Below are 26,710 nucleotides of genomic sequence, written 5' to 3'. Positions count from 1 at the left end.
TTGAGTTCCATTGTTCAATCTTCTAGCTGCACAGTCAGTTGAAATTGCAAGTCACAGATGTAACAAATAGACCTACTTTCGCATTATTTCTGCTGTTCTCTTGGTGCCATTACTGAAGTAGTGTCTAGGTCTGTACCACTGCTGACTCTGAGTTCATACATAGAAAGCAATGTGGGGAGAAGGCTAGGACTTCTCTCTTTGATGTGCTGCCTATATACAGAGATTTGGTTTTTTGTTTTTTTTTTTTTGTTTTTTTGTTTTTTTAATGTGCTGGCAAAACTCCTCTTGTGGCTCTTCAGCACCAGTTTTCCATCTTGAGTTTGTCTTAGGCCTTAGTAGCATAGAATCTCAAGTGCCTGAAGGAAAGCATTTGCCGTCTTTTTTAAACTTTACATAGTAACTGCTTTATAAACTTAGTTTATGTGGAACTGTAATTTGAAGTGGTTACATTTGCACACTGCTGCAACACTGTCTAAATGCAGGTTTGCAGTTGTTGTGTGCAAGATATCTGACTTGGCGCCAGTACAAACTTACTAATGCTATTTCCTGCAAATTATGAACTACTGTACAAGTGAAATTAAAAGGGGCATGTTTATCCTCTCCACTCTAAGTTAGTTCTCAGCAAGTTCTACAAAGAGTGAAAGCTAGTACGGAATTTGGATAATTCACTTCATGGGATTTAGAAATGTAACATATGATATTATCATCGTTAATGTTGTCGTGCGTGTAGGTATCACTCATCCTAGCAATTCAACCCTTTTTTCAATTCAAGGTGGCTTTTTCTCTCTGTTTTTCACTTTTGTAGAAAATGTACCAGAGGAGCTGCGAGAACCATTTTATACAGATCAGTATGACCAGGAGCATATTAAACCTCCTGTTGTTAATTTGCTGCTCTCTGCTGAACTCTACTGTCGTGCCGGGAGTCTTATTCTGAAGAGTGATGCTGCCAAACCTCTCCTTGGGCATGATGCCGTTATCCAAGCCTTGGCACAGAAAGGCCTCTATGTGACTGACCAGGAGAAACTGGTAACGGAGAGAGACTTGCACAAGAAACCCATTCAGATGGTGAGTGTTGGCATTAGATTTAATTCTTGAAGTAGTGTATGTCACTCCTAGCAATATTAGTAGCATTTCTATTTGAAATAAGCTTTTCATAAATTAGCTAGTAAATCTGTTTCCTAACTAGAAGTCACACCTTGTTTTGCAAGAAACAGAGTGAGTCAGAAGGGGCCTTCAACCACCTCTCGTGGAAGCCCATTCCACACCCTCGGGGTCCTGACTGTCAGGAAGTGCTTCCTGGCATCCAAATTGAACCTTGGTTCTCTGGGCTTTGCTCCATTGGAACACGTCCTGCCCTCCTCTGCAGGGGAGAACGGGCCTCAACCCACCTCCATGTGACACCCCCTCATGTACCTATATGTCACCAGCAGATGCACTTGTAAAATCCTGAAAGAGGCGTAGAACAGAAGTAGATTGTCTTCTTTTCTTCCCTGCCTTTCCCATTCATGCATTCACAGCTTTTAGATTCAGGAATGTTGGTGATTCTAAACATGGTTGTTCTTGAGAGTGCCCTGTCCTTATGGCATTGGATTCAGTCTCAGACATACTTGGAGTATACCTGTTTTAATCAATGCAACTTGAGTTATCTGTGGCTAAAGTCCTCTTGAAATAAGTGAATCTATGACAAATACCAATAAGTCTGGAATTTACCCATGGTGTTACACTTGAATCGTTTCCTATGCCTAAATTTAGATATAGATTAACAATTGGAAGCATGAAAATAATTATTGTAAGAATGTAGCATCATGTACTTGGACTTGGGCCCAGAAATAGTTGACAGCAGGTATGCATCTATGAAAGAGCTAGCTTAGCATGAAGCCTGCAATCACAGGTGCATAGAGAAAAGTTTGAACATATGGAAAGATTTTGCAAGTTTTGTGTTCTGCAAATGGCTACCCAGCAAAATGGGCAAGTACTCCCATGTAGAGCCCAGATCCCAAGAACTCACAAAGCCCCTTGAGAGCGTGTTTGCTTCCTTCCTGCCTGCATTGAGCCACTGTTGCTACTTTCATCTGGTGTGAGACAAAGGGACAGTGACCAAACATCCTTCCTGCTGGCATGATGGGGAGCCTCTCAAAGAATCTGTAGCTGCTAAACATAATCATTCAGTTGATATGACAGTACTTTGCTACAGTGGGAGGGAGAGGTGGGATGTATAAACATGCTCCAGAGCTCTTTTCCAAAAGAAAGCTAGTCTGCAGTTACCAATCTTCTTTGCAATAGGCAGCTGCAGGAAAGAGCCTTGGGCAGACTCCAGGGTGTACTCTGTTTCTGTAGGATCAGAGCTAGCCCAGCAAGCCTGACACAAAACCTGGAATGAGCTCTGGGCCCCACACCGGAATTCTTTGCAGTGCACAGGAGTTCTGTGCCCAGTATGGCAGGGGATGCATGACAAATGAATGGTTTTTGGAACGGTTTTCCAAAGGTGGGAAGTTTAGAAAAACCACTGTCTTAGAGTCATAGAAAGAAATACTAAACGTGGGCTAAGGAGAACTTTCTGCAGTTAATAATGGAAGCCTAGAAAAATGTAAATATTATAATCTTATATTCATGTGAAATATTTTCTATGAATGCAACGAGTTTTAAAAATTAAACACAGAGGAGCATGGAGAGAACAATGGCTGGCCTTATTCATATCGCCATTTAAGTAAGGCCAGCCATTAAGACCATAAGATGCCAAATCACAACCATTGCTTACGGGGGTATTTTTCTGAAATGATAGATGCAGTGAGGGTGGCCTGGAAGAAGTGGGAGACAAACCTGGGAATATAATGCTGCCATCTCCAATCTAATGCCCAAAAGATGTTGGCTGGGGGAGATGGGGATTGTAGACGCTTGCATCCTGGAAGGCACTAGGCTGGGGAAGGCTAGTAAAAGGTGACGTATGATTAGACCCTCTTTATGCTTTTCCTGGCTGTCTGGGCCATTTGGCTCAAAGTAGGGGGCAAGTTTTCTTATCCTTTAAATGCCATCGTGTCCTGTTCCATTGGTACATTTATGGAAGAGGCCATCTTTCTGTGGTACAAAACCTGGTTTGCATAAAGAAATTCCTAGGTTCATTCCATGACCTCTCCAGGTAGGAAGAACTAATGTCTGAAGTACTGGAGAGCCACTGCCAGTCTGTGCTGGTCAGTGTGATCCACTGGATGGACCAATGGTCTGACTCAGTGCAGGGCAGCCACCTATGTCCCTGTGTGCCCTCATGTGAGCAGGATGTGGTGAAAACAAACGCTCCCCTAGGCTGTACACTTCTGGATTCATTCAAGTAGCTGCTGAATGATCTGTGCTCTAAGTTGAAGCATTTGCTTTCTAATCGCGTTTTCAGGGCCATCCTGTAGGCTGTTAATATTAGTGACAGTCATTCTGCAGAAGACAATGCTGGGCTGGGTGTCACCTGAAATGGCCCTCCCTTCGTATGAGCTGCAGGCTCCATGGACTGTCTCCACAGGGTGGAGGACAGTGGGGAGGGGCTGCAGGTTTGTGCTTTGGTGTTAGAGGCAAAACAAGGAGAGCTCAATACCTGTATTGTGGGGATTGCTGAGGCTTGCCTCTAGACTGACCCTTTCCCACAGGTGGGAACAGAAGAAATAGCAAGACCAGAATGCCAAGCAGACAGGAAGGGAATTCTGGAGCAGAGAAAACATGGCATAAGTATGACATCCACCTCTCTTGTCATCTGAATAGCGCCAGTGTTACTAAGGACCTTTGACTTCTGCTAATCATGATGTTTGGACAACTGCGACCAACACTTTGCACTTGGGAATTTTAGCCTGCTTGTTCAGATCCTTGAATTCCAGAGTCCTGTCAACAGAAGCAGGATGCAAGCTGTTCTCAGGCCTGTGTGTCCTCTGCTCCAGAAAGCGGACATTTCAGGTCCCATGCCCAGAATATATCATGCAAATGAACAGCGCTTAAATGCAAGTTGTCCTTTTGCATAAAATAATATGTAGTAATAACAATGGATTGGCAGAAAGCCAGTTTAAGGAAGGGAGTAAATGCCTTGGTGATGGCCAGTGGAGCCAGTGAATACTAGATGCTTAATGCATATTGGAGACCTGGTTTGGTTGAAAGATCAGCACTTCCTCCTAATATGGGAAACACTGTTGCTGATGTTCATTTAAAAGGTATAGTATAAATATTTTGAGTGGTGGATGTAACAGTGGAGCAGTGCAAGGTGGGAAGGAAAACGATATTAAAAGCTTACAGGCGACTATATATACCAACTAGGATGATGTCCTGCTTTTTTTAGTTGTACGCTGAATTTTTTCTAATCTGGATTTTGGTAAGCTGAGCACATACACTTGGCAGCTGCTCTCTGTATCTCAAGCAAGCTTTACGTGATGATGGTTAAGTGCTTTCCCAGCATCTTAAACAGCTTTCCTTTAGAAGAGAGCAACATGGAACTTGGTCCACAGTTTCCTAGCTTCCTATTAGTACTCCATATTTAAGTCATTCAGAACCTGGGGACTGAGAGTTATTTGTTTTCCTTTGCTTTGTTGTGTTTTATCTGCCCAGGTCCCCTAACATAAACTGCCTTGCTTTGTTAGCATCCCTAGATGGTACCTCTTGTACTTTGACAGGAAACACCATCCAGGGCATTGACAAGTCAAGGCTGTGCTTGGGGGCTAATGGAAGTTATTTACCTCAACTGTGAAAATGCAACAAAAAATCTAAATATTACAACACATTTGCACAAAACTCATGCATAAGAAACTTTTTCACAGAGTGGTGAACTATAATAACTGCTCCAATGTGTCACTGATTGTAAGTCAGAGATTGCCAAAAGTGATTTCTGTATGAAAAAAGCCACGGTGACCTCAAAAGGTTTGCAGTTGTGAGGGAGATGGATCCACTAGTGATGGTAGCTTCAAAGTGCCACTTGGACGCTTGGTGGAGTAACTGTCACTGGGAGTGGCCCAGATGAGCTTAGCAAGAGTATCGAGGGGCTTTTGCAGCTCTTGCAAGCAGCTCGCTCACTGCTTCCCTGTCCCCATGATGGGTTGTTTTAGTGGGTTCAGACGACACAACAACCCATCATGCATGCAACAACACCTAGAACTAGCCATGAGATGTCAGAATGGCTTATTGCCCACAAACAAGCCACCCGTGGCAACGAATCCATGTTCACACCACAGGACTGTGGCTAGTTACGTGCAGCGGTTTGTGCATCGCGACAACTGCCATCATTGACTTGCTGATACTATCAAATCAGTTTTGTTACTACCTATGGATCTTATCCTGGAAATATATTTATTTATTTGAAACTTTTGTATAACATCTCATCACTGACAGCTTGGGACTGTTACAAGGACACCAATAAAATAGGATAAAGAGATAAAAGTAGCACAGCCTCCAATAATACATATAAAACCACAAATTAAGACCATTAACAATTAAAATAGTGGAAAAATAAAAAGGTATAGAGAGATATAGATCTCTCCCCACTGTCCTCATTTCTTCTATTTGGGGTGGGTACAATGTCAGCTATGAGCCTCTAATCAGTTTTTCATAGGCCAGTTAGCACCCAGTCATTCCTCAAATTCTTGCAGAACTGCTAGATTAAGTGGATCTGATCCGACAAGGCAATTGCTTTCTTACACACAATTGCACCCAAGGTGAAAGTGAGTTACATCCTGTCTGTTAAGGGATCCTAAGAATGCACCTTGTCATATACCTTGTCGAGAGACATCAGCAGTCTATTAATATTCTAGAATGTGTGTGTTTGTTTAAAAAATGAATCGTGCAGGTCTGATAAGCCCCTCCCTCCCTCCCTCCCTCCCTTAATTTATGTGGATGCCAGCAGCAGACTAATAATCTGGTTTGCACATAACAATATGGAATATAGATAGTGCATCGGCCATGGGTGAATCACAGGTCGTCATTACATGCAAATCCTGGCCTATGTTTTAGCTGTGGGTTGTAAATTACAAAAAAGCTAGAGTTCATTCAAAGCAACAAACAATGGGTCTAGTCTTGGGTTGTTTGTGTCTGATGGCCCATAATTAAGCCATAGTGCATGGATCACACATAATGACAACTCACAATTGAACAACAACCTGTGATGCAATGACAATTCATATTCCAGCTTGTTTTTACACTTGAGTCAGGTCAATCTCTGATTGCCCAGTGATGTCTCTGCATAAAATAGATTTTAATATGAGCTTGATTCCCAAATAACAAATATAATTAGTACTTCTGCTCTTTTTTTATACCCTGGCAAATAAACCATCCTTCCTTTGATATCAGCATAAATCCTGATTACATTTTAATTTGGTATCTAAATACAGATTTGTTTGTTTTTAATTAACCCTATCTGATCTACTGTGATTAAGGCATTTCAGAGTAATTACCTTGGAAACAGTGCATACCACAAATAAAGTCTTTAAAATTAACTGCTGGGCTTCTTAATTGGGATCAATGTATTCTCTCTTTAAAACTGTTACTATATGGCTTGATTTCTGGCTCACCATCTTTTCCTTTATCTTGCTTAACCATTGGGCACCTTGATTGCAATTTTGGAGATGGTAGATGTGTTAATTATGATTTGACAAAATGCAACCTTTTTTATTCTCTTCCTGGAAAGAGGGCATCCTCATGCTGGCTTTAGACGGAAACACAAATGCAGATCCCTTTGCTGAAGCTAATTCTGTGCATTTAATCAGCTCTCCTCTTAAAGCAGATCTTGATGACATGAAGACCCACCTAACGCCACTTAAGTGGAAGTTTAAAATTGCACACTATATTCTAGCAGGTGAATCCGTCCGTTTAACCCTTCAGCAGGTCAAAACTGATTTTCACATTGTGTGCTTACTTATATATTGATTGTGTACTGTTCAGATTATTATTATTATTACATTGCACTGACATTCCTCTTGTGTGGAATCCAAGAATATTTTTAGATGTTGGGGTCATTATATTGAGGTTATATAATGCCCGGGACTATACTGTAGAAACGTTATATAAAATGAGCAGTGAGGCGGTGCTATCAACAGGGTAACTTTCCCATATGCATTGTAACCCTGTCTCCTTGTCTAGACCTAGCAAGGATGTGGATATTGTTGAATTTAGGTATTACAGTGATTGGATATATGCCTGCTCAGGACCAAGCCTGACTGAAGTCAGTGGGACTTACTGTAGATGAAGGATTGCAAGTTCAAGGGTCAAATCCCAACAGGACTTAGAAAGCTCATTAAGTGGGCATGAGCAGGTAGTTTTTGTCTGCGTAAACTGTTTCGTTAAGGCTCTTGTAAAAATAAGGATGTGTTTGAATCTCTTAGGCTGCGGTAGCTGAGGAAATATAAACCGATTTGCCTGGATTTCTCTCCAAAGGAAGGGCCTTTCACAGAATATAGAAAGAGGCAGCCTTGCTGTTTGCTACAAAGTCTTCAACTGCAGAGATGAGTGCTTTGCTCTTTAAGGGCCAAATTAACCATTCCTATAATTAGGTGTAGCTGAGCTAAATTCAGAGTAAAGACCCTTGGCCCTGAATCAGATGGGGACGATATTGGCCCAGTAGAAGGGGGCATTTTTGTTCTGAAATTCCATTTCCCCCACAACTAAAGAAGAAAAAGCACTTCCCTTAACTCCCATGGAGGAGATTTTGAATTTTGGGGCGAAGATGGGTGAATAAGCTTAAAACTGCTTGCCTGGAGTGCCACAGTTGTGATATAATTCAGGTCTGTGTGTGATTACTCTGGAGTAAATAATTATGCACAACTTGGTTTAGGTATGCAAGTTGTCCTTAAGAATACTACCAGTTAAGAGAACCAGTGTGGCGTGATCGCTAAAGTGTTGGGTGCAGCACCCAGGAGATCCAGATTGTAGTCTCCACTTGGCCGTTAAGTGACATACATGTCCTGCAAGAGTAATGCTACTCACACTAAAAATTAAAGCATTTAAAAGCATTAAAACATTTAAATGTGTTCACCTCCATATATTTTAAGCTCTGTGGTTCTGTTCTGCGAAGTCATCTCCAGTTTATTGCAGTCCAACGAATGAACCCCATCCAAAATATCTGCTTAGCACTTGTAAATTCCAGGCTGTGACTTCCTTTATGGAGTCAAGCCATCTCACAGTTGGGTTTCCCCTTCTTCTGTAGCAATATCGTCTTCTCCACTGACTTTTGTCTTCCCGTGATGAGTCCGAAGTATGACAGCTTCACTTTTGTCATTTTTGCTTCTAGGGAAGGTTCTCATCTTCAATGCAACCCAGGACTCACTTGTTCACCTTTCTGTCGGGTATTTGCAAGGCTCCTCTCCAGCACCTTGTTTTGAATGCATCCATTTTCTTACTGTCGGCTTTCTTTGCTGTCCAGCTTTCACACCCATGCATAGTTATAAGGAAAACAGTAGTGTGGATGACAATTTAACATAATTTAATGAACATAATTTAAGCATGACAACTTTAAAGTATGTTCTCTTCCCTGGGCTGGCATGTGAAAGATTGCGTGTCTATTTATAGATGCTTCCAACAACAAAATCTGAACCAAGCCCAGCTTTGTAATGCAACATACTTTCAATTTAGGAGTAAGCAGTGAGGTGGCTAAGTTTGCTGATGAAATCAAATGATTCAGGGTGGCTAAAATAAAAAAGGATTGTAGAGAGCTCCAAAAGGATCTGTCCAAATTGAAGAACTGGGCATCCAAAGAGCAAATGATTCAGTTTAAACGGATATTGTTAGGGAAGAAATCCCAGCGTCACACTCACACTGACGGGATCTGAGCTACTGGTGACTGACCAAGAAAGAGATGTTGGGCTTGTGATGAACTGCTCAGTGGAAGTTTGATCCAGTGTGCAACAGCTTTAAGAAAACCAAATTCCATGGTCGGCATCATCATCACCACATTGCATTTAGAAAAGTAAAAATAAAATGGCCACTATCCTAATGTCTCTAAACAAATTAGGAGAGCCAGTGTGATGTAGTGGTTAAGAGCGTGGGACTGGGACTCAGACAATCCAGGTTCAAGTCCCCGCTCGGCCATAGAACCAGCTGGGTGACTCTGGGCCAGTCACAGACTCTCAGCCCAGCCTACCTCACAGGGTTGTTGTTGTGGGGATAAGATGGAGGAGGAGATGTGAGCTGCCTTGAGCCCTTTGGGGAAAAAGGCAGAATATAAATATGAAAATGAATGAAATTGATAGTGTGATCGCACTTAGAATAGGACTATTGGAATGATTTATACATTTTAAAAATAAATAATACTGTATACAGTTTAGGTCATCGCACATCATGAAGCATATGGTAGAGCTGGAAGAAGTGCAGAAAAGGGCAACTTAAATGATCATGGCTGGAGCAATTCGCTTATAAAGAAAGGTTAAAGTATCCAGGATTGGTTAGCTGAGAAAAATGGCTAGTGAAGGGAGAAATACTAGAAGTGTGCAAATTTAGTTTGATTTGGAGACATCAGATACAGAGATCTTTTTCTCTGTCTCTCACTTTAATATTAGTCACTATCTAACCCTCCACTTATATTGTCTTTAATGTAATTTCATCTGGTTTTGTATTAATTTAGGCCATTGTTTTATAATGTATTTTAATTATCTGTTGTTAGCCGCTTAGAGATGCCATGGTGAAATAGGTGGCACATAAATGTTTAAATTAATTAAATAAAGAATGCTAAAACTTGAGGTCATCCCATTGAATATACTGGTGGGAAATTCAGCTCAAGTTAAAGGAAGGTTTTCTTTGCACGGTGCATGGTTAAAAGGTAGATTTTATTTCCACAGGTTGGAAGTATGGCCATCCGTTTGGGTGGCTTTGAAAGGGGATCGGACAAATTCAGGGAGGATAAGGATAGGAAGGACTGCTAGTCCTGATGGCTAGATAGTCCCTGCAGAATGTCAATTGATACTGGGGGACATGGGCAAGGGGGTGCTGCTGTTCTGAGCTTCTGAGCTTCCCACTTGGACTCAGAAACTTGGACTAGATGCATCTGAACCAGTACGGTTTTTCTTGGGTTCTTTTTCTTAGACAACTAGTAGCACCACCACCTCGACAATTTCTGTTCTTGGCCACCCATCTTTTTTTTCCTGACCACCATTTTAACTTTCCCACAATTCCCCAGAGCAGTATTTTAAAGGAATTATGGAGGAATTAAAATGGCAACTGATTAATTCTGGTCAGAGGAGCCATGCCACTGGGTAAGCTCATTGAGAGTAACCTACTGCTATAGGTGTAGGCCCTTCCTGCAGGCCGCTTCAAGTCTCGATCTGGTCCTATCAGGCCATGGGCTGGCAGGATCTTCACACGGTCACAGGGATGCTACCTGAACAGTTGCAACAAGAGCAGCGTGGTATTATTTTTGGTTGCTTAAAGGGACCAATTTACATGGTATTCGGTCTTGTTTATGCTCCTGTAACACCTGTACACCAGCAAATGTCTAAGCCACAACACAGGTGAACAACTGTAGCCATGTTACTGTACAGAACAGTGCTGTGACACTTATTGGAATTTCTGCCTGCATTGGCTAAAAGGACTAAGTCAGTCATATGCTTTTTTCCAGTTATCTTGTTAGGAGGCCTAAGGCAAGGCCAAAAATCTGCTAAAGCTGCTTGAGTAATCCAGGTTTGAGTATGCATTAGGAAGAATTATAATGTGTTTCCTGCAGATCGCTTCTCATTTCTCAGAAGAATAATTAGCTTTGCTGTTAGACTGAGAAACTTTGGAAGAAGGGAGAGGTTGCTATAATGCAATTAGTATTTGGGACTATCCTGTTTCTAGTGATTACATCGAAACTGGACTTTTAACAGAAAGCAAGCATAAAACAGAACACCTGAATGAAAGAACATTATTCTTCCTTGAGGTATATTTTCCCTGCAGCAATAGATGTTACTTAGCAAACCAGAGTGAAAACCAGTCAAAAACACTCTTCATTGCTGAACAAAATTTAAAAGCAGATATGTAGATAGCATCAACTCAAACTTAGTTGTACAAAATAAATACCTGCAGTATACCCCAAACCAGCCAAGTCAAGTAATAAATGTCTTCCTTCTTCATATTATCATAAGCAACATTTGCCAGAACCAATGATATTGATGGAATGTTATCTTTCTACAAAACGTAACATAAAACTGGATGACTGTGTGGCTAATGAAGGAGTAGTCATTTGCTGCTGAACTCTAACATCCAAGTAACAAAACTGAATGATACTTTGCACAGATTTTACCTACTGATAATGGCAGTGATGCCTCTGAGACAGAGGGACACTGGCTCACCTTCTCCAAAGAATTTTGGAAGCAGACATTGAGAGCAATTTTATGCACACTTTCAAAAAAGAAAAAAAATCTAAAATAGCACTGCCCAGCCCACACAACTGACTGGAGAATACTGAGAGCTGTAGGCCTTTTTTCCTATCTAAACATGAATGAGACTGCACCCTAAATTGAGCAACTGTACAAGACTAACAATATTTAGCAACACACACATTTATCAAATGGGCAGCTACCTGAAAAGTTTGTAAGGAATGCCTAGAAAACAAGGTGAGCAAGTTACACATGCCCAGATAGAAAGATCTTGAAAGGAAATCTCCAAGTGACTTTGCTTTATTAAATCTAGCACAGAATCCTATCCCCTTTGAAGAATAAAGGGGTGGCCACCTGATTTAATAGCATTTTGAGCAACACTCTTTATGTAGGTACGGTTTTAACTAGCATCAGGCAAGTCCAACTGCTGTTGGAGATACAGATCTTGAAACTCAGCTTTAAAGCTGTCAGCCAAGTTCTTACATCAATAGGGCACTGTCTTGGTTGCATTAATAAAGCTGCATTGGAACAATTACTGAGATCTGCAGAAGAGTTCATAAAAATCTAACTTGAACACTGTTACATGTGAAGACATTTCTTTAATTTAAAAAGCAGTTCCATAAAGGAGATGAGAGGATGTCTATGCATGAAAGCTTTAATAGCTGCAGGAACATGGTGATATCCTTTTGCGTAGGAATAAAACAATAATGCAGTCTAACTAACTTGAACTTTCTGAAAAGCAAAGAACCTTTGTGTGGGTTATGGGATGGAATGATGGAACACAACCCCCAGATGTTGGAAATGTTTAAGCTATTCCTTAATTTGATTATCCAAAGCCCCTCCATGCTGAATAAGCTTCTTGACAAATACTAAAATCTTGGATTTTCCCAACCAAATAACTCATATTTAATCAGCTACACTTATACTAAGAAAACTTATTTAACAAAAACCTGCACTCTGGTCTGGAATGACTATATGCACATTTTCTTGTCTCCCACGTTTCAGCAAATGCCCTTCATTATCATCCAAGGAATCTTCTGAATAATTTGATTGAACAGTAAATTTGGAGTGATGTTGACCTGCCCAACACCCCTGGACATACAAATGGCTTTGATAAGGCCCCTTGATTACTCCCTAATTTTAAACAGGCTGTTACTATCGTATCTTATCCTTGGTCTTAAGAAAAAGGAATAGTGTTTTATAAGCCAGAATCTCTCATTTCTGCCACAACCTGTCTCTAGGGATAAAATAATAAATTATATTTATTGCCACGGTGCTTTATACTTACACCTGTATGACTAGAATCAGATCAGAGGTTAGGGATTTTGCATGCAGACTGGGGGAAAGCGCTCATGTTTATTCATATTTTATGAACCTTTTGTACACTGTCCTGATAACTTTGGCGACTGGGTGGTGTAGAAATTGGTGTGGGAGTGGGGGGAGAGATCATATGAACAAGGTCACAAACAGTACAGTATACAGTTACATCTATATAGGGCCAAGTTCTCTGACCTTTTTTGGTCATTACTTACATGATGTGTAATCTATGCATGAAAAGCTGCTCTGAGAGGGCATGCCCATGAGTGGAGAAATAGGAAGAAGAAGTGTTAGGTGACCTTCACTGCAAGCTCCTGAAGCAGCTTTTCACTGGAAAGGGCCCTATCGGGTAGCCCTTGAAATAATTTCATCTAGTTTGGCCTGCAGACTATTTCAGTTGCTTTGATGGGGTGTGTTAATGGCCTCACCACGAATGCAGCATTTATCCGGAGTATTGACTGTGCACCCGCCTGCTGTTTGAAGCATCCCGGTGGAAACTTCTCAGATCCACATTTAAAGAAGAATGTGTTGAAATCTTTGTGGCTACAGAAGAACATTTTAGTGGCATTCTCATTATTGGCTTATAGATCTGCTTGGATTCACGGAAAGAGCAACTGCCTTCCTTGACCTGCTCTGTCCATGTTGCTCCTTAGTTGGGATTATACCCCCGTTGCGTCTGTCGCTTTAAACAAAAACTTTTGCCATTGAGCCCAGCATAGGAAATTACCTTTGCCCTTTACAAACTGGCAGCCTTTCTCAGTAGTGTCGCTTCAATTAGGGAATGTGCCAGAGAGGCCTGCCTGGTGCTTACATTAATGTCTTTCTGCTACAGGCAAAGGGCGTAATATTCTAATAGTTCATTATTATAGTTTAGAATTGCTTTTAGCTATCTATTTCTCTGTAACTTGGATGTTTATGTGTTTCTATGTTTGTTGTTTTTATAAAGTATCTAAAGGTTTTAATCACTGTAAACTGCCCAGAAAGCTTTGGTTATTGAGCCATGTAGAAATGTAAGGAGTAGATGAATAAATTCCCAAAGGTTTAAAAAAAAACCCCAACCCTATATATATTTTACTGCTCTTTTGCATGCGTGTGTGTGTGAGAGAGAGAAAGATTGAGAGAGAGGGAAAGAATGTGGTTTTAAATCTATAGACAGACTGAAGTCTTGGTATATTTTGTGTCTCTGCTTTTTTGTTTGTTTGTTTGTTTTTGTGGATTGATTGTTCTAATGTCATGCCACTTTTATGTATTTGTTTGTGCATGTGGATGTTGTATCTATCTGTTTGGTTATCTTTTCTGCACCACCCGGACAATCATTGTTACCGGCTGACAAACAAAGGGAACAAATGAACAAATGATTCTGCTGATACTGGCATAGGCAATTAGCCTGGGGACACCTCTAAAGTGCAGAGAGAGCTCATTACTCTGTGAGCATGCTGTGAACTCTGTGGGAAGGTTCACACAACACAGCAAGCTGCCCTGCAAGACAAGCCCACACGGTGTGGCTTGCTTCTCCCAGGCCCGGCAATGTCCCTCATCTGGCTGACTCCCAGGTACATCATGGCTCAGCACAGCCTCCCTATTGCCCTTCGTCCTCTGCAGGCATCCCTGGGGATACTGTGGGGCCACTGGTTTGCCAGGGAGGGGGCCAATACAGATGCACCCATTGCTTCGGCCTACACATAAGTACGCGAAGCAGTGGGTGTTGCCTGCTAGCGATTACAGAACGTGCTATTCAATGCCTCTTATTTGACTTTAAAAACTAATTCCAGCCCTTATGATTCTGAAATTATATTTAAAAATAAGTGCGCAGTGGGTGTTGAAATGGCAGAAGGCAGAAAGGTAGCTGAATAATTTTTCCAGTGACGAGTATTAGGTCTGAGCTTCAGGTTTCATCGTTGCAATTTGTTCCTCTCCATGACTGGCGAAATAAGAGAGAGCATCCTGGTGATTCAATTTGCATAATTTGGACAAATTGTAAAATTGATCTTTGTTTAGATTGTATGAACATGTAGCTTCTTTTTTTCAGCTAAGCAATACATGCAGCCTTGGGCAAAGTATGTCCTTGTGCTATTGTATCTGAACAGAACTAAGGAGACCTAGGTACAAAGCCCGGTTCTTGATTGACCTTGGATCAGTCTGGTAGAGATTTTGCAAAGAGAATTTTCTAGCTGCCTTGAGATCCTTGGAGGAAAAACCAGATATAAATGTAATACATTAATGATAAATTATTCTAATTGAGATCCTTGGAGGAAAAACCAGATATAAATGTAATACATTAATGATAAATTATTCTAATTGTGCTGGTTTTCTTTTGAGAAATAAGCCTTTCTTCAACAAAACATCCTTCACTCCAAGTTAGACCCTTTCCACGGTCTTTTGACTTGTCACTCCTAAAGATAGCTGATGGAAATGGGAAAGATGGCTGCTTTGGGTGCTTGTTCTCAAGGACTGCTGGCTGGACCTCAGAGGAATCAGAATCAGAATGTGAAGCAGAACTGAGAGGGGCCTGGGAATGTGGACCAAGCTGAAGCTAGGGGATGAGAGAAGTGGAGATGCTTATCTCAAGGTCAAACTCCCCAAGTGGGAGGTAGTCCCTGGGAATAACCAAGGTGTACAGCTTACTGGAGGTGACCTGGAACAGGGGAGTTTCTCAGGCAAGATAAGCAACCCCATATGCATTGCTAGCACAGGAGGGTCAGCACATGGAGAAGGGGCATGCTCACTTTCAGAAAGTCCCTCCTGAAGGGTTGGAGTCCAGGCATGCTCATAAGGAATGTCCCTGGAGATTATTACTAGATTGGCTTCAACAAACTACTCTGTGCATACCCAGAGATTCATTCTGGGCATTTTGTGCTTTTTGGTCAATAAAGGTTGCTTTGCAGAAAAAAAGATCTGTGGCTTTTGAATGCATGAAGGAGGAACCCTGACTTGTGACAATACCATTGCTTCACCACGCTTAAAAACTAACTAAAAAATTATTTTTTAAAAGCAGAATATCATTTGTTTTGAAATATGAGAAATATTTAAAAAGAGATCACACTTTAAACTTTTATGTGTTCCCGCTTCTTTTGCTTCCTCTTTGAAATAAGGAAAGATTATATAGAAAAATGACTACTAAGCTATTCACAGTTTGTTCTATGTGGCTGCAATGAATAAAGCCAGTGGAGTTTCATTGAGTATCTGCTAATCAGTAAGTCAGGAATGAGTAAACAATAGATAGGTCCTTCACAGGGTTATCTACTTAACAATAGTCCAGTGTATGTGTAAGTTCTGTACCTGATGTTTGGTTTCCTGAATACAGATTGAATTGCATAATGTAGCTTTATTCTAGATTACAGATCAGCTAGGACAGGAGGATAGGCACCCGTGAATAAATACCTACAAAGATACATGTATCCTTGTGGGTTTCACTTCCCTGCAGCTACATTTCAGCTTCTTAAGCTTCCAGAAATGCCAGTGTATTTTTTTGGTATTACTTCTTTCGTCATATTTCAAAGGACCCTTTTTTTCACTTAGCAAGAATGTTCAGATTCAGTATTTGGCCTCCGTTGTGTTCTGTGAACAGACAGTACATTAAACTCTTGAAATTGGGAACAAAACAAATCTGATACTTGAACCCAGAATTCTGTTCAACAAGCTATGAAGAGGCTGCTTGTAAGTTGTTGATTAGAAGCAGAAGGGGCTGGGCTCCTGGGACAGCATGCTGGCTCCTTAGCAGTTATGCCCAACAGCTGTTGTTGTTGTTGCTAGTCGCGAAGTCGGGTCCGACCCATCGCGACCCCATGGACAACATTCCTCCAGGCCTTCCTGTCCTCCACCATCCCCCAGAGTCCACCCAAGCTCACACCAACTGCTTCAGTGACTCCATCTAGCCACCTCATTCTCTGCCATTCCCTTCTTCTTTTGCCATCTGTTGTTCCCAGCATTAGGCTCTTCTCCAGGGAGTCCTTCCTTCTCATTAGGTGGCCAAAGTATTTGAGTTTCATCTTCAGGATCTGGCCTCTAAAGAGCAGTCAGGGTTGATCACCTTGCAGTCCAAGGGACTCGCAGGAGTCTTCTCCAGCACCACAATTCAAAGGACTCAATCCTTTGGTGCTCAACCTTTCTTGTAGTCCAACTTTCATAGTCATACATTGCAACTGGGAAAACCATAGCCTTGACTATACGAACTTTTGTCAGCAGAGTGATGTCTCTGCTTTTTAGTATGCTGTCTAGATTTGCCATAGCTTTCTTCCCAAGGAGCGAGTGTCTTTTAATTTCTTGGCTGCAGTCCCCATCTGCAGTGATCTTGGATCTTGGGTTAGTCAGTTGCTTAACCCATGTACAATTGAACTTTTTTAAAAATTTGATCCTTTCAAGCTTGCCTAAAATTGTATTTGCAATTGATACGTATTCATTTTTACTAATGAACTTAAGAATTAACCTATCTGCTACAGAAAAATAAGCTATGAAAAATTTTCCATCCCACCCTACTTCTTTTGTCCCGTGGTAAGTGTATATAGCAGGTGTGGCCAAGTGGAAGTTTGGGAGCCTCATGCAGCTCTCTGAGTTTATTTTCTGGCTTGCCACTTGCCACTCGTGGCACCCATGGGCACACACTTGCTGCTTCCCCCCCCCCCCCCCCACTGGCCATGGACGCCCACCTGCACCTCTCAAACGTCTGATATTTACCATACGTGCCTTTTCCATTGAGCAGGTCTGGCCACTGCTGATATCTAAGATAGTAGCCTTGTTGAGACAATTCATTATTCAGCTGTGGATCCTGGTCCTGGCTTGTTCAAATAAGTTGTCTTTTCAGCTCATCACGGTTCCTGTTTTGGAAGTAAAAACAAATTGCACTTCGTTTTTTAAAAAGAAATGGATACTATCCTTCCCCTTCTCTTGGTGCATCTCAGAGGAGAGGTGAATTGCCTACTAGTTCATCGTTCAGGCCCTTTAATTTCTATTACATGCTAATGTTCAGTGCTTTGTTATTTTCCTATAGTATTTTGAAGAGTGGCATTGCATGGCAGTATTTGTTGGAACTGGATGTTTTCAACTGATGCTGTATACTTGAATGTCTTAATGAAGAAGAAGGGGCAGCTTGAAGTTGCTTCTGTAGCTTTGGACTCTAGAAATGCTTGTGCGCAGCAGATTAAAGTTTTAGGTTAAATTAGCTTCTGAGCAATTGACCTTTATGTTCACCGAGGCCTAATTAATGATCATTAAGCACTGAACCCTGTATATAAGGCGAACTCAGTTAGCTATAGTTCAATGCATACTGTAATTATTATATACAGCAATAGTTTCCAAGTGTTTTGCTGAGGGCATGCACCAATGAAACTTTGTCAGATTTTCATTTTCCAACCAGGACATCAGTTTGCTTTCCATCTCTACCCTATCAGTACTGCAAAGCTTGAATGAAACTGATAAAAGCACTCCCTATTGAATATGTACTGTCAGATAGTTGAATTATAAAAGTTACAATGAAGCATTATATAAAAATTATGAACTACACAAAACCATCTTAAAAGTTCTCTTCAATATTAAAACTATCTCCTTTGGGGTAAGTGTCTTAAATTGAAAGTAACTTTCAGCTCACATTCCTGAGCGTCATTAGGAATTATCCCTTTATTCTTGATCATTGTCACAAGGTCTTTTTGAGAGGCAGTAATGTAAAACCATATACACATTGGTTGAACTACCTGGAATGCCTCATTTCTGGATTGTACATCATGACACGCAAACCTGGCTTTCTGGGTCATTGAGGGAGGAACAAGCCAGAGTTTTAACCCATGCTTTGTTGTTAGATTAAAATTCTGGCATGTTTCTACTCAGCATCATTCCTGCTAGAAACTCTGGAGAATAGTTCCCTTTAAAGTTAATATTACTGGGCTCCATGGGCTAAAGCTCTGACTCTGTTACTACTCCGTTATTTGTGATTACATTTTTTTCTCCTCTTGCGCAGAACCTAAGGTGGCCTACCTGGTCCTCTTTTCACTTTTATCCTCACAAAGCCTTTTGTGGTAGTTTAGGATGAGAATCAACACCTGTCCCAAAGGCATCCAGTGAACCTCATAGCAAAGTGGGGACTAAATCCAGATCTCCCAAGTCCCAGCTCAATATTCTAGCCACTATACCATACTGTCTCTTAGGAGTTTCATCTCCCCTCATCCATGTGCTTCTTTGACTTAAAAAAAGACACACACCTTTTTATATATGGATAAAATATTCATGAAAAGTAACAAGTTTGACTACTGTAAACATTTGGTGTAACACTAAGTATTGTGAAATTATTTTCAGAGCTTTTAAATTGCTTATTACTCTTGTTATTCTTTCAGTGAAGATGTTGAACATGCTATTTGAACTGATGCTAATATAATGTTTTAAATACCCCAGTGACTTTGAAGACAGTAGATACAACAGAAGCTCTTTCAGAGGCCTGAAATACATTCTTAAGGGTTAATTTTACTGTCCAACGAATGTTTTTCCTTCTGCAGCTCAGATTATGAACTGGAAGAAGCAGAGGAGTTCAGGAAAGGGCAGAAGTTCCTGCATGCTCCAGCAAATGTCTTGCTCTGCCATGTTTTGTTTAGAAGCGTTCCTTGAACACAAAGCCTCTTTAAAGCAACAACATTAACTTTCGGCTTGCCAAGAGGCCCTTCATTGTGGATTATATTTAATTGCCATTTAAAGTGGCAAGTGGGTTCCCCGTATTGATGTAACAGTGTTTCCCATCCCCGCCCTGGGAGCTTGGCCTGCCACTCTGCTTTCCCCTTTGTCTCGCTGTCCTTGCTTTGCCAGCCTGTCATGTCCCCTTATTCACTAGATGGAAATCTGCAGGTCAGCTTTCTAGTAAATCTGTTAGTCGGTGGCTTATCACTCAGAAGAGTCTGCATTACAGTAATGACCAAAGGGGACTCCAGTTTTAATGTGATAAGTATATTTCCCCTCCTGTCCATCTCCATTCCTCTCATACCACTAATGCATTTGCTTTAAGTAGGGTCTAGAAATGTCCTGCTGAGATTTCTAGCATGGGTCCTTGTAAAAAGAACAGTCTGACAAAATGCATCTCATCACTTCCAACTGGGGGGTGCTATATCTCTCCCACACACACACACACACCTATTAAAAATGACAAATTCTTTGGCAGCGTTGCTCTTTGTGGCTTCTTGGAAAGCTTGGTGCTTGTGTTTGTTTTCAGTGTGCCATTACAAGGAAGCAGCAAGGAATATTATAATGATAGAGAAAAGAGCTTGCAGTAGAAAATTATTAGCTTTAATTGAAAGAAAATAAATAAGCAAGCTAGCTAACAAGGTTTAAATCTAGCTTTAAATAAAAGGAGACTGTCTGCATTTATTTAATATAAATGTTCCAAAGAACAAAGAGAACGTGCCTGGCTCTCTATCCTAAAAATAGTACTAAATGCTAAAAATAGTATTTCCTGACTTTCAAAAGACATAGAAGTAAACAGTATATTATGCATTTTAGCAGAAACCTTTTAAAATATGGCTTATGTTTATAAGTTTCAAGTATGTGAAGTGTTTAATTTTAGAGTCCAACTAGAAATTTGTCTGCATGTGTATGTACATGCAGATATTTATTCTCGACCCCAAACTGGGGAAATCCAGGCTAAGGCATAAACTTTTTTAAAGTATTCCTTTTTAACATTGTTGCAACATTTCAAGGACTGGTTTTTCCAAAACATCAGCTTGATGGCAGAAGCTTAGAGATGTGATATGACTTGTATGTACAAACATGTCTTAAGAAAACAAATATTTACAAGTCTTATTATGCTAATGAAAGGAACAATCCCGTGATCTCATTCCTCATAGTGAGTTTCTGAGACAGCCGGCCAGGGCTGCAATTAAAATTTTATGTTAGTTTTAAATTAGATATGGTTGGAGCTGTGAGGAAATTAATGTAAATATTTTGTTTGAATAAAATCAGTGCCCTATTTGGAAGGGGTGTGTGTGGTTAGAGAACAAATGAGTTGCTGCTTATACATTGTATTGCATATAAAAGAACTGCATGTACAAAAGCAAGATCTTAATTCATAGACTTACAGGGAAAATAGACTTTGCACCTGCATTATATAATTGACAAATTGGTTCAATTTCATTGACAAATTGGTGTGTGTGTAAACCTAGTGTCATTGAACAAGGTAGTATGCATGTTTATTTTAATTAGGGTCATTGAGCAGCCAATAAAAGAATAAAGTATAAAATCAGCTAGTAAATACAGATTCAGGTTAAAGGACTAAAATATACATAAGTTAAAAATGCAATCAAAAGTTACTTCCGTTGCAATCTGTTAGCATCAACTAAAAAGCACAGTGGTTCTGTGTTGAGGGGTTAAGAGTGTCAGACTGGGACTCAGACCATCTGGGTTCTAGTCCTCATGAAGCCCACTGGATGACTTTGGGCCAGCCACTTCCTCTCATCCTAATCTACCCCACAGGGCTGTCATTCTGAGTATACATGAAGAGGAGAACCTTTTAAGCCACCTTGGCTTCATTGCAAGAGGAAGAAAAGTGGGATATAAATGTATAATACTAGTAGTAGCAATAGTAAGCCGTCCCGAGGCTTATGCAATGGGGGCGGCATATAAGCTGACCAAATGAAATAAATAAATAGTAAATAAATAGTAAATATTTCACTGCAGTGATACAAAATTGTGTCCAGATAGCTTAGAAGGATGCAGTGCTTAATGGCTGAACTCAGAATTTCACATTAAGACTACATGATACTTGTTTTATGGTATGTTTTAAGTCTCTTGCCTGTAGAAATACTGTGATTTATATCTAAAATTTAGTCCTGCCAAGAGCTGCTTTGTATACAAGTGCCTTGATCTTGTGTGGTGTACTTGAATACAAGAAGCAAGCATTAGTGCACATCTGGATGGTGCATTCTGTAGTCAAACACCTGCCGTTTCTTTGGTTCTCAGCTGAACAAGATGTAAGGCGTGCACCTAGGGCAGACATTTAATGATAGTGCTGGCATGCTGTCCAGGGACTGGTTTGAACCAGCTCCTTGTACGAGTGTCTCCATTCAGGCAGCTAGACTGAGTCCCTTTTACAAATTGCTGATGAGTGCAATTACATTATTTGATGTACTCTTGGGTGGGTGGGTGATTTTCCTTGATTATCTTTTGATAATTCCTCAGTACAGTTTAAAGTTATAATCATAGAGTTCAATCTACTACATGCATAGTCAAAAATAGGATTGTGATGTTAATTATCTACTCTCAGAAGACTTTGGAGGCAATAAGGTTCTGTTTATCTTTTCCAACCTAGCTACCACTAGGGTGGAAATTTTATTTTTGTATGTTGGATGTGTGTACTTGGGAGGGGTGGGAGAGAAGAGAGTTTTATTTTTGGGGGGTTTTATTATACAGTACATTACCTTGAGGTCTTTGTTGGGGACAGAATAGCAGGGTATAAATAATTCAAGGCCAAGTCCATACCTGCTTTTGTAGAATAAACTTTACTGTACTCAATGGGGCTTTGGGGCTGAGTAGACATAAATGGCATTGTGCTATTATTTTGCCTTAGGTGCATAAATCAGGCAGCCCTTAAGGAAGCATTACGTTTGGGGAAAAATATTTTAGATTGCATGTAAATGTATAAAAATATCGCTAAGGAAGATGGTTGCCGTCTTATGTATTTGGGCAGCCTTTTTCAACCCAGTACCTTCCAGATCTGTTGGATTACACTCCCACTGTTCTCAGCTCTACTTGTTCTCTGGGTTGTAAAATCGCTCATTTGCATTGCAGCTTGCCTCCGTGGAGCTCAGTTCAGCACGCACAAGGTTATCTATTTTATCCTCAAATATTCCTGTGAGACAAGTTAGCCTGCTCAAGAGCTGTTTTCATGGCGGCCCATTGAGCTTCATGGCTAAGTTGGTATTTAAACATACGTTCCATGGCCCAAGACTATTCTTATACACCAGTTAAAGATACTTCAGTGGGGGAAAACGTATTAGCAGCATCCTGGATTGTTTTGGCTTCCAGGAAAGCGTTACCCAAAAAGGCCCAATAGTGTATGTGCTCTCAGTTCTACACAAAGGAAAGAAAATGGTTTTTGAATTTCTGTATGAGAAATATCACAGTTCTGTCGTGCATGTTTGTTTTGGAATTTAATTATAGACTGCCTGATCTTCAAATATGATTCAAACAATGTGATTTTAAAGAAAAACATAGAACAATGCTGGCTTTTAATCTTGACAATTCCCCTTTCTTTCTCACATTTTCCAAAAGAAAAATCAAGCCACTTTTAATAAACTATGTCTTAATTACTTTGCACAGGGTCTTAGTCACTTGACCAAAGACTATATAGTCCCAAAAAATAAAGGTTCAACATGGTTTCCCCCATGTCAGAAAAAAAGTGCAGTTACCATGAGTAATGTTATGCAAAACCATTTGGTTTCCATGGTGATGGGTTTCCGAGGTGAAAAGGAAGCCTGCCAGTTTTTTGAAATCATTAGGTAGTGATTCCTCCGATAAACATTAGTAATGCATATGGCAGATATAGTTGCACCATCCTTAGAACACTGCAGGTAACCACCATGGGTGCGAATTTTTATTAATTATGAAGATGACTGTATTTGCTGCATTCTCACATAAAATACTATAGGGAGAAAGTGTGTTTCTTCAATTTTGGTTATGGCTAACATGCAAATGGACATTCCAGTGTATTTATACTTTAAACTCTGTGGTATACTAAACCATCCAACAGGTAGAAACCCATACATCCACTGTGGCATTTGCAATCATGTATTTGCAAGTACATTTTTGCAATCATGTATTTGCAAATAAATTTGCATATTCCAAGAGGATTGTGAAAAGGTGGAATAACGCAAAAGTCTGTGCTGTGATACAGCGGATGGTTCACAAAATAAATTGTGAAATAATGTTGACTGATGGAAAATAAATTTTCAATTATTTTCATTCATTGCTAGGGCAGAGAAATTGAAAGAGTTGGAATATGTGTCTCTCTTTTCCTTTTTTATGTGGAAGCTGGATTTCAAAATCAAATTTATAGAAAGTTCAAAAGCTTGCTGCATGGTAGGAGACTTTTAAATAAAGAATACCATTTACTAGTATTATTAAGCTGTCAGATGGGAAGAAACTGTCAAGATCATTCAGCACTACCCCATCCCAAGATGGTATACCTCTTGTCTCAAACCGGGTGCCCATGACAGAATTTTTTTTGGCTGATTTGTGCCCTATCATTCTAATCCAAAAGTGGTAAAAGTGAATGGGTAGGATGAGCTATGGAGTAACAGGAGGATGTTTCAAAGTGGAAAAAAGGTTCCATCATCAACTTAAAGTTGAAAAACAAAAAAACCCTGTTTTTGGACATAATTTCCCCTGTGGTTTTAGCAAAGTGGGATACTATTTTCTCTGTAGGATAAAGCTGCATTCATAACGGTGTTGCTTATTTATTTTTATATTTATGTCCCACCTTTTTTCCTCTCAAGAATTTAAGGTGGCTTACATAATTCTGCACCTCCTCAATACTCCTCTCTCAAGCTTATCCTCATGACAACAACCCTGCGAGGTATGTTGGGCTGAGAGTTTGTGAATGACCCAAAGGCACCCATTCAGCTCCATGGCTGAGTGCAGACTAGAACCAGGCTCTCCTGAGTCCCATTCCCATGCTCTTGACCACTACATCAAGTGGCTCTCTCCGGGTTGGATCCAGACTCGCTGTTAAGACGAACGAAAGGGCTTCTTGCATGTACAGAGTGAACTGTAATGCTGCTTTGTAAACGAGGGACTCCAAGGACAGGAGTGTGGTGTTCACAATCTTAGCCACAGATGCCTGGAAGGGGATTTCTTTCTCCACTGTTCAGCTCCCAGAATTACTTCCTGTAGTGTCATAGCTTGGTCCTCCAATTTGAGAGGAATTATAGAGGGTTGTAAGGTGGCATGAGATCTACCAATCTTCCCAATTAAACTTCACTTTTCCACATATGGGAGGGGTGATGCGAAGTGGGCATAGCAGAAAGACCAACAATACCTGCAAAAGTCTTTCTGCACGTACCACTAATAAGCATGTACCAAAGTTAGGCCGGTCACAACAAGAGATTCTGTGTGGACAGCACGTACAAAGGGGAGGGGGGTATTGATGTAGCACCACTTGAAATAGTTTAGTTTTTAATTCAATACCGGCTTACCTTGAGCTCTCCAACCCCTGCCCTTGTTAGCACTTCCAGGCATCTGTGGCTAAGTTTGAGCACTTACTAACTGTGGGCTGAATCTTACTGCTGTCATGACCTCATTAGTTTGGCAATCCAGGCAGCTCAATCACTCCCTCCTGGTTCCTTCTGCCAACAAGAGGAGCAGAAGCTTCTGTAGAGCTTGAAGTGCTTGAGTCTTCCTAATCTTGGTAGCTAAGCAGGATCAGGCCTGGTTGGAATCTGGATGGGTAACTTGAGTCTATGATTCTGTCAGAATTGTTGTAAGCCAGCCAGAGAGCCCTAGCTATGGGTGGTATAGAAATGTTAACAGTAGTAGTCAGTGCTTTTTTTGTCATAGAACGCACCGGAACAGAGTTCCAGCACCTTTTTCGACAGATTTTCCAAGTTTTAAAAGTAACTTTTGAAAATTTGATGTTTGGTCCACATGGATTTGAATCACCCTGCCGAGCGTAGCAGGTCGGTGGCAAAATCATTAAAACGGTGCATGCGGGCTGCTTGTGTGTCGAGTCCGATGCATGCGTACTTCGTCCGCGCTGGTTGTGATGGCGCTGCTCGGCTTGTGGCACTGCTCGGCTTGTGATTGGTCGTGTGGTCATGCGCTGAGTGCTTAATGTGGACAATGACCATTATGTTTCGTTACACAACTGACTTGTGTGGGTGTGTGTACAGTGATTGACTATGCCCGAAAGGTGAATAATTTCATGAGTTCCGGCATCTTTTTTCTTACAAAAAAAGCACTGGTAGTAGTAGTAGTAGTAAAGAGATCAGGAACACTCCTAATATTAGTATTACATCTCAACTGGAAACTTCCGTTTGTTTATCCCCCAACAAGCCAGGGTTTATCCAGCAGGGGAAGGCAGAGAGCAGTTGGGAATGGATCTTTCCATCCCTTTCTCATCCACATGAGTGAAGTTTGCTAAATACTACTTTGCTCCTTTGCCCTGCCATGATCCGTGGCTACAAGCAATTTTCTCCTCAACCCAATTCCAGTATTAGATGTGAGCTGGACTGACATGAAGTGTGGAGAATTCACAGTGCTAACTCCCCCCACCCGCCAAGTGAAAAGGGAAGATAGAGGAATAAATCAATTGTGTTGTGGTTGCTTGATCTCATCTAGTTTGGTCCTCATTGTCATTTCCTAGCAGAAAATAAATTTGCCATACAACTATCCAAAACTGAATTTGGGAAAAACTGAAAAGTATGTTACAAATAAAGTTCCAGAAAAGAGAGCCTACAATTCATAATTCTCTTGTCCTCTCACATTACAAATACATAGGATGAATGTATTATTTAAAAAATAGGATGAACCTGACATTGCATTGCTATAATATTGAGGATTATGGATAGTGACTTCTTTATTTGAGAAAGTTGAAGCTAAAGACCATAATCCAACATTTGACTTGATTCTTATCCGCTGTTCCAGTCTTTATGGATGATGTCTTGTTGTTGTAAGCTTCTGTGAGAACTTGTCGGTTAGTGTAGCAAACTGCAGAAATACAAATGAACATAGTTAAGATTTTTGAAACAGGAGACCTTAGGGGCATTTGATTCTGGGCTGCAGCCAAGAAATACAAGAAAGAGGAAAAATACTTGACCCTATGCTTGCTTCAAAGAGACATGATTTTAAGACATTTAGGGCAAAATCCAGTGGCTGCTGGAATTGCCATCTCAGCTCCAACCTTGAAACTTGCTCCAAGGTTGGAGCTGAGTCTCCGAACTCCCAACTCCCCATCCTCCACATGGGTGAAAAGAAACTCATTTGGTACAGCTGTGAATTTCAAAGAGCAACGTTAGAGATGGAATTTTGTGGGTGTGCTGGAGGGCAAGAAGGCTCTGCCTGCAGAGGAAGTCTCTGGATGCTGCTCCAGGCTCCTTGCACTCTTTGCAAAATGGGCCCATCTAGGCATT

General features: G+C 40.7%; 1 protein-coding gene across 4 annotated transcripts in view; it reads left to right on the top strand.

Moving 5' to 3' along the window:
• Window positions 1–26,710, top strand: part of CAMSAP2 (calmodulin regulated spectrin associated protein family member 2) — a 124,928-nt gene that overhangs the window by 40,439 nt on the left and 57,779 nt on the right. For all 4 annotated transcript variants that reach the window (XM_044432428.1, XM_044432427.1, XM_044432429.1 and 1 more), the window contains one exon: window positions 806–1,065. In XM_044432428.1, the coding sequence (XP_044288363.1) occupies window positions 806–1,065 (260 nt within the window). The remainder of the gene's footprint in view (window positions 1–805; window positions 1,066–26,710) is intronic.

This window comes from Varanus komodoensis, unplaced genomic scaffold (assembly GCF_004798865.1).
Source record: "Varanus komodoensis strain SLA01 unplaced genomic scaffold, ASM479886v1 scaffold24, whole genome shotgun sequence".
NCBI classification, from domain to species: domain Eukaryota; kingdom Metazoa; phylum Chordata; class Lepidosauria; order Squamata; family Varanidae; genus Varanus; species Varanus komodoensis.
The sequence above is the reverse complement of the archived record's forward strand: the minus strand, read 5'-3'. Positions and strand labels throughout refer to the sequence as shown.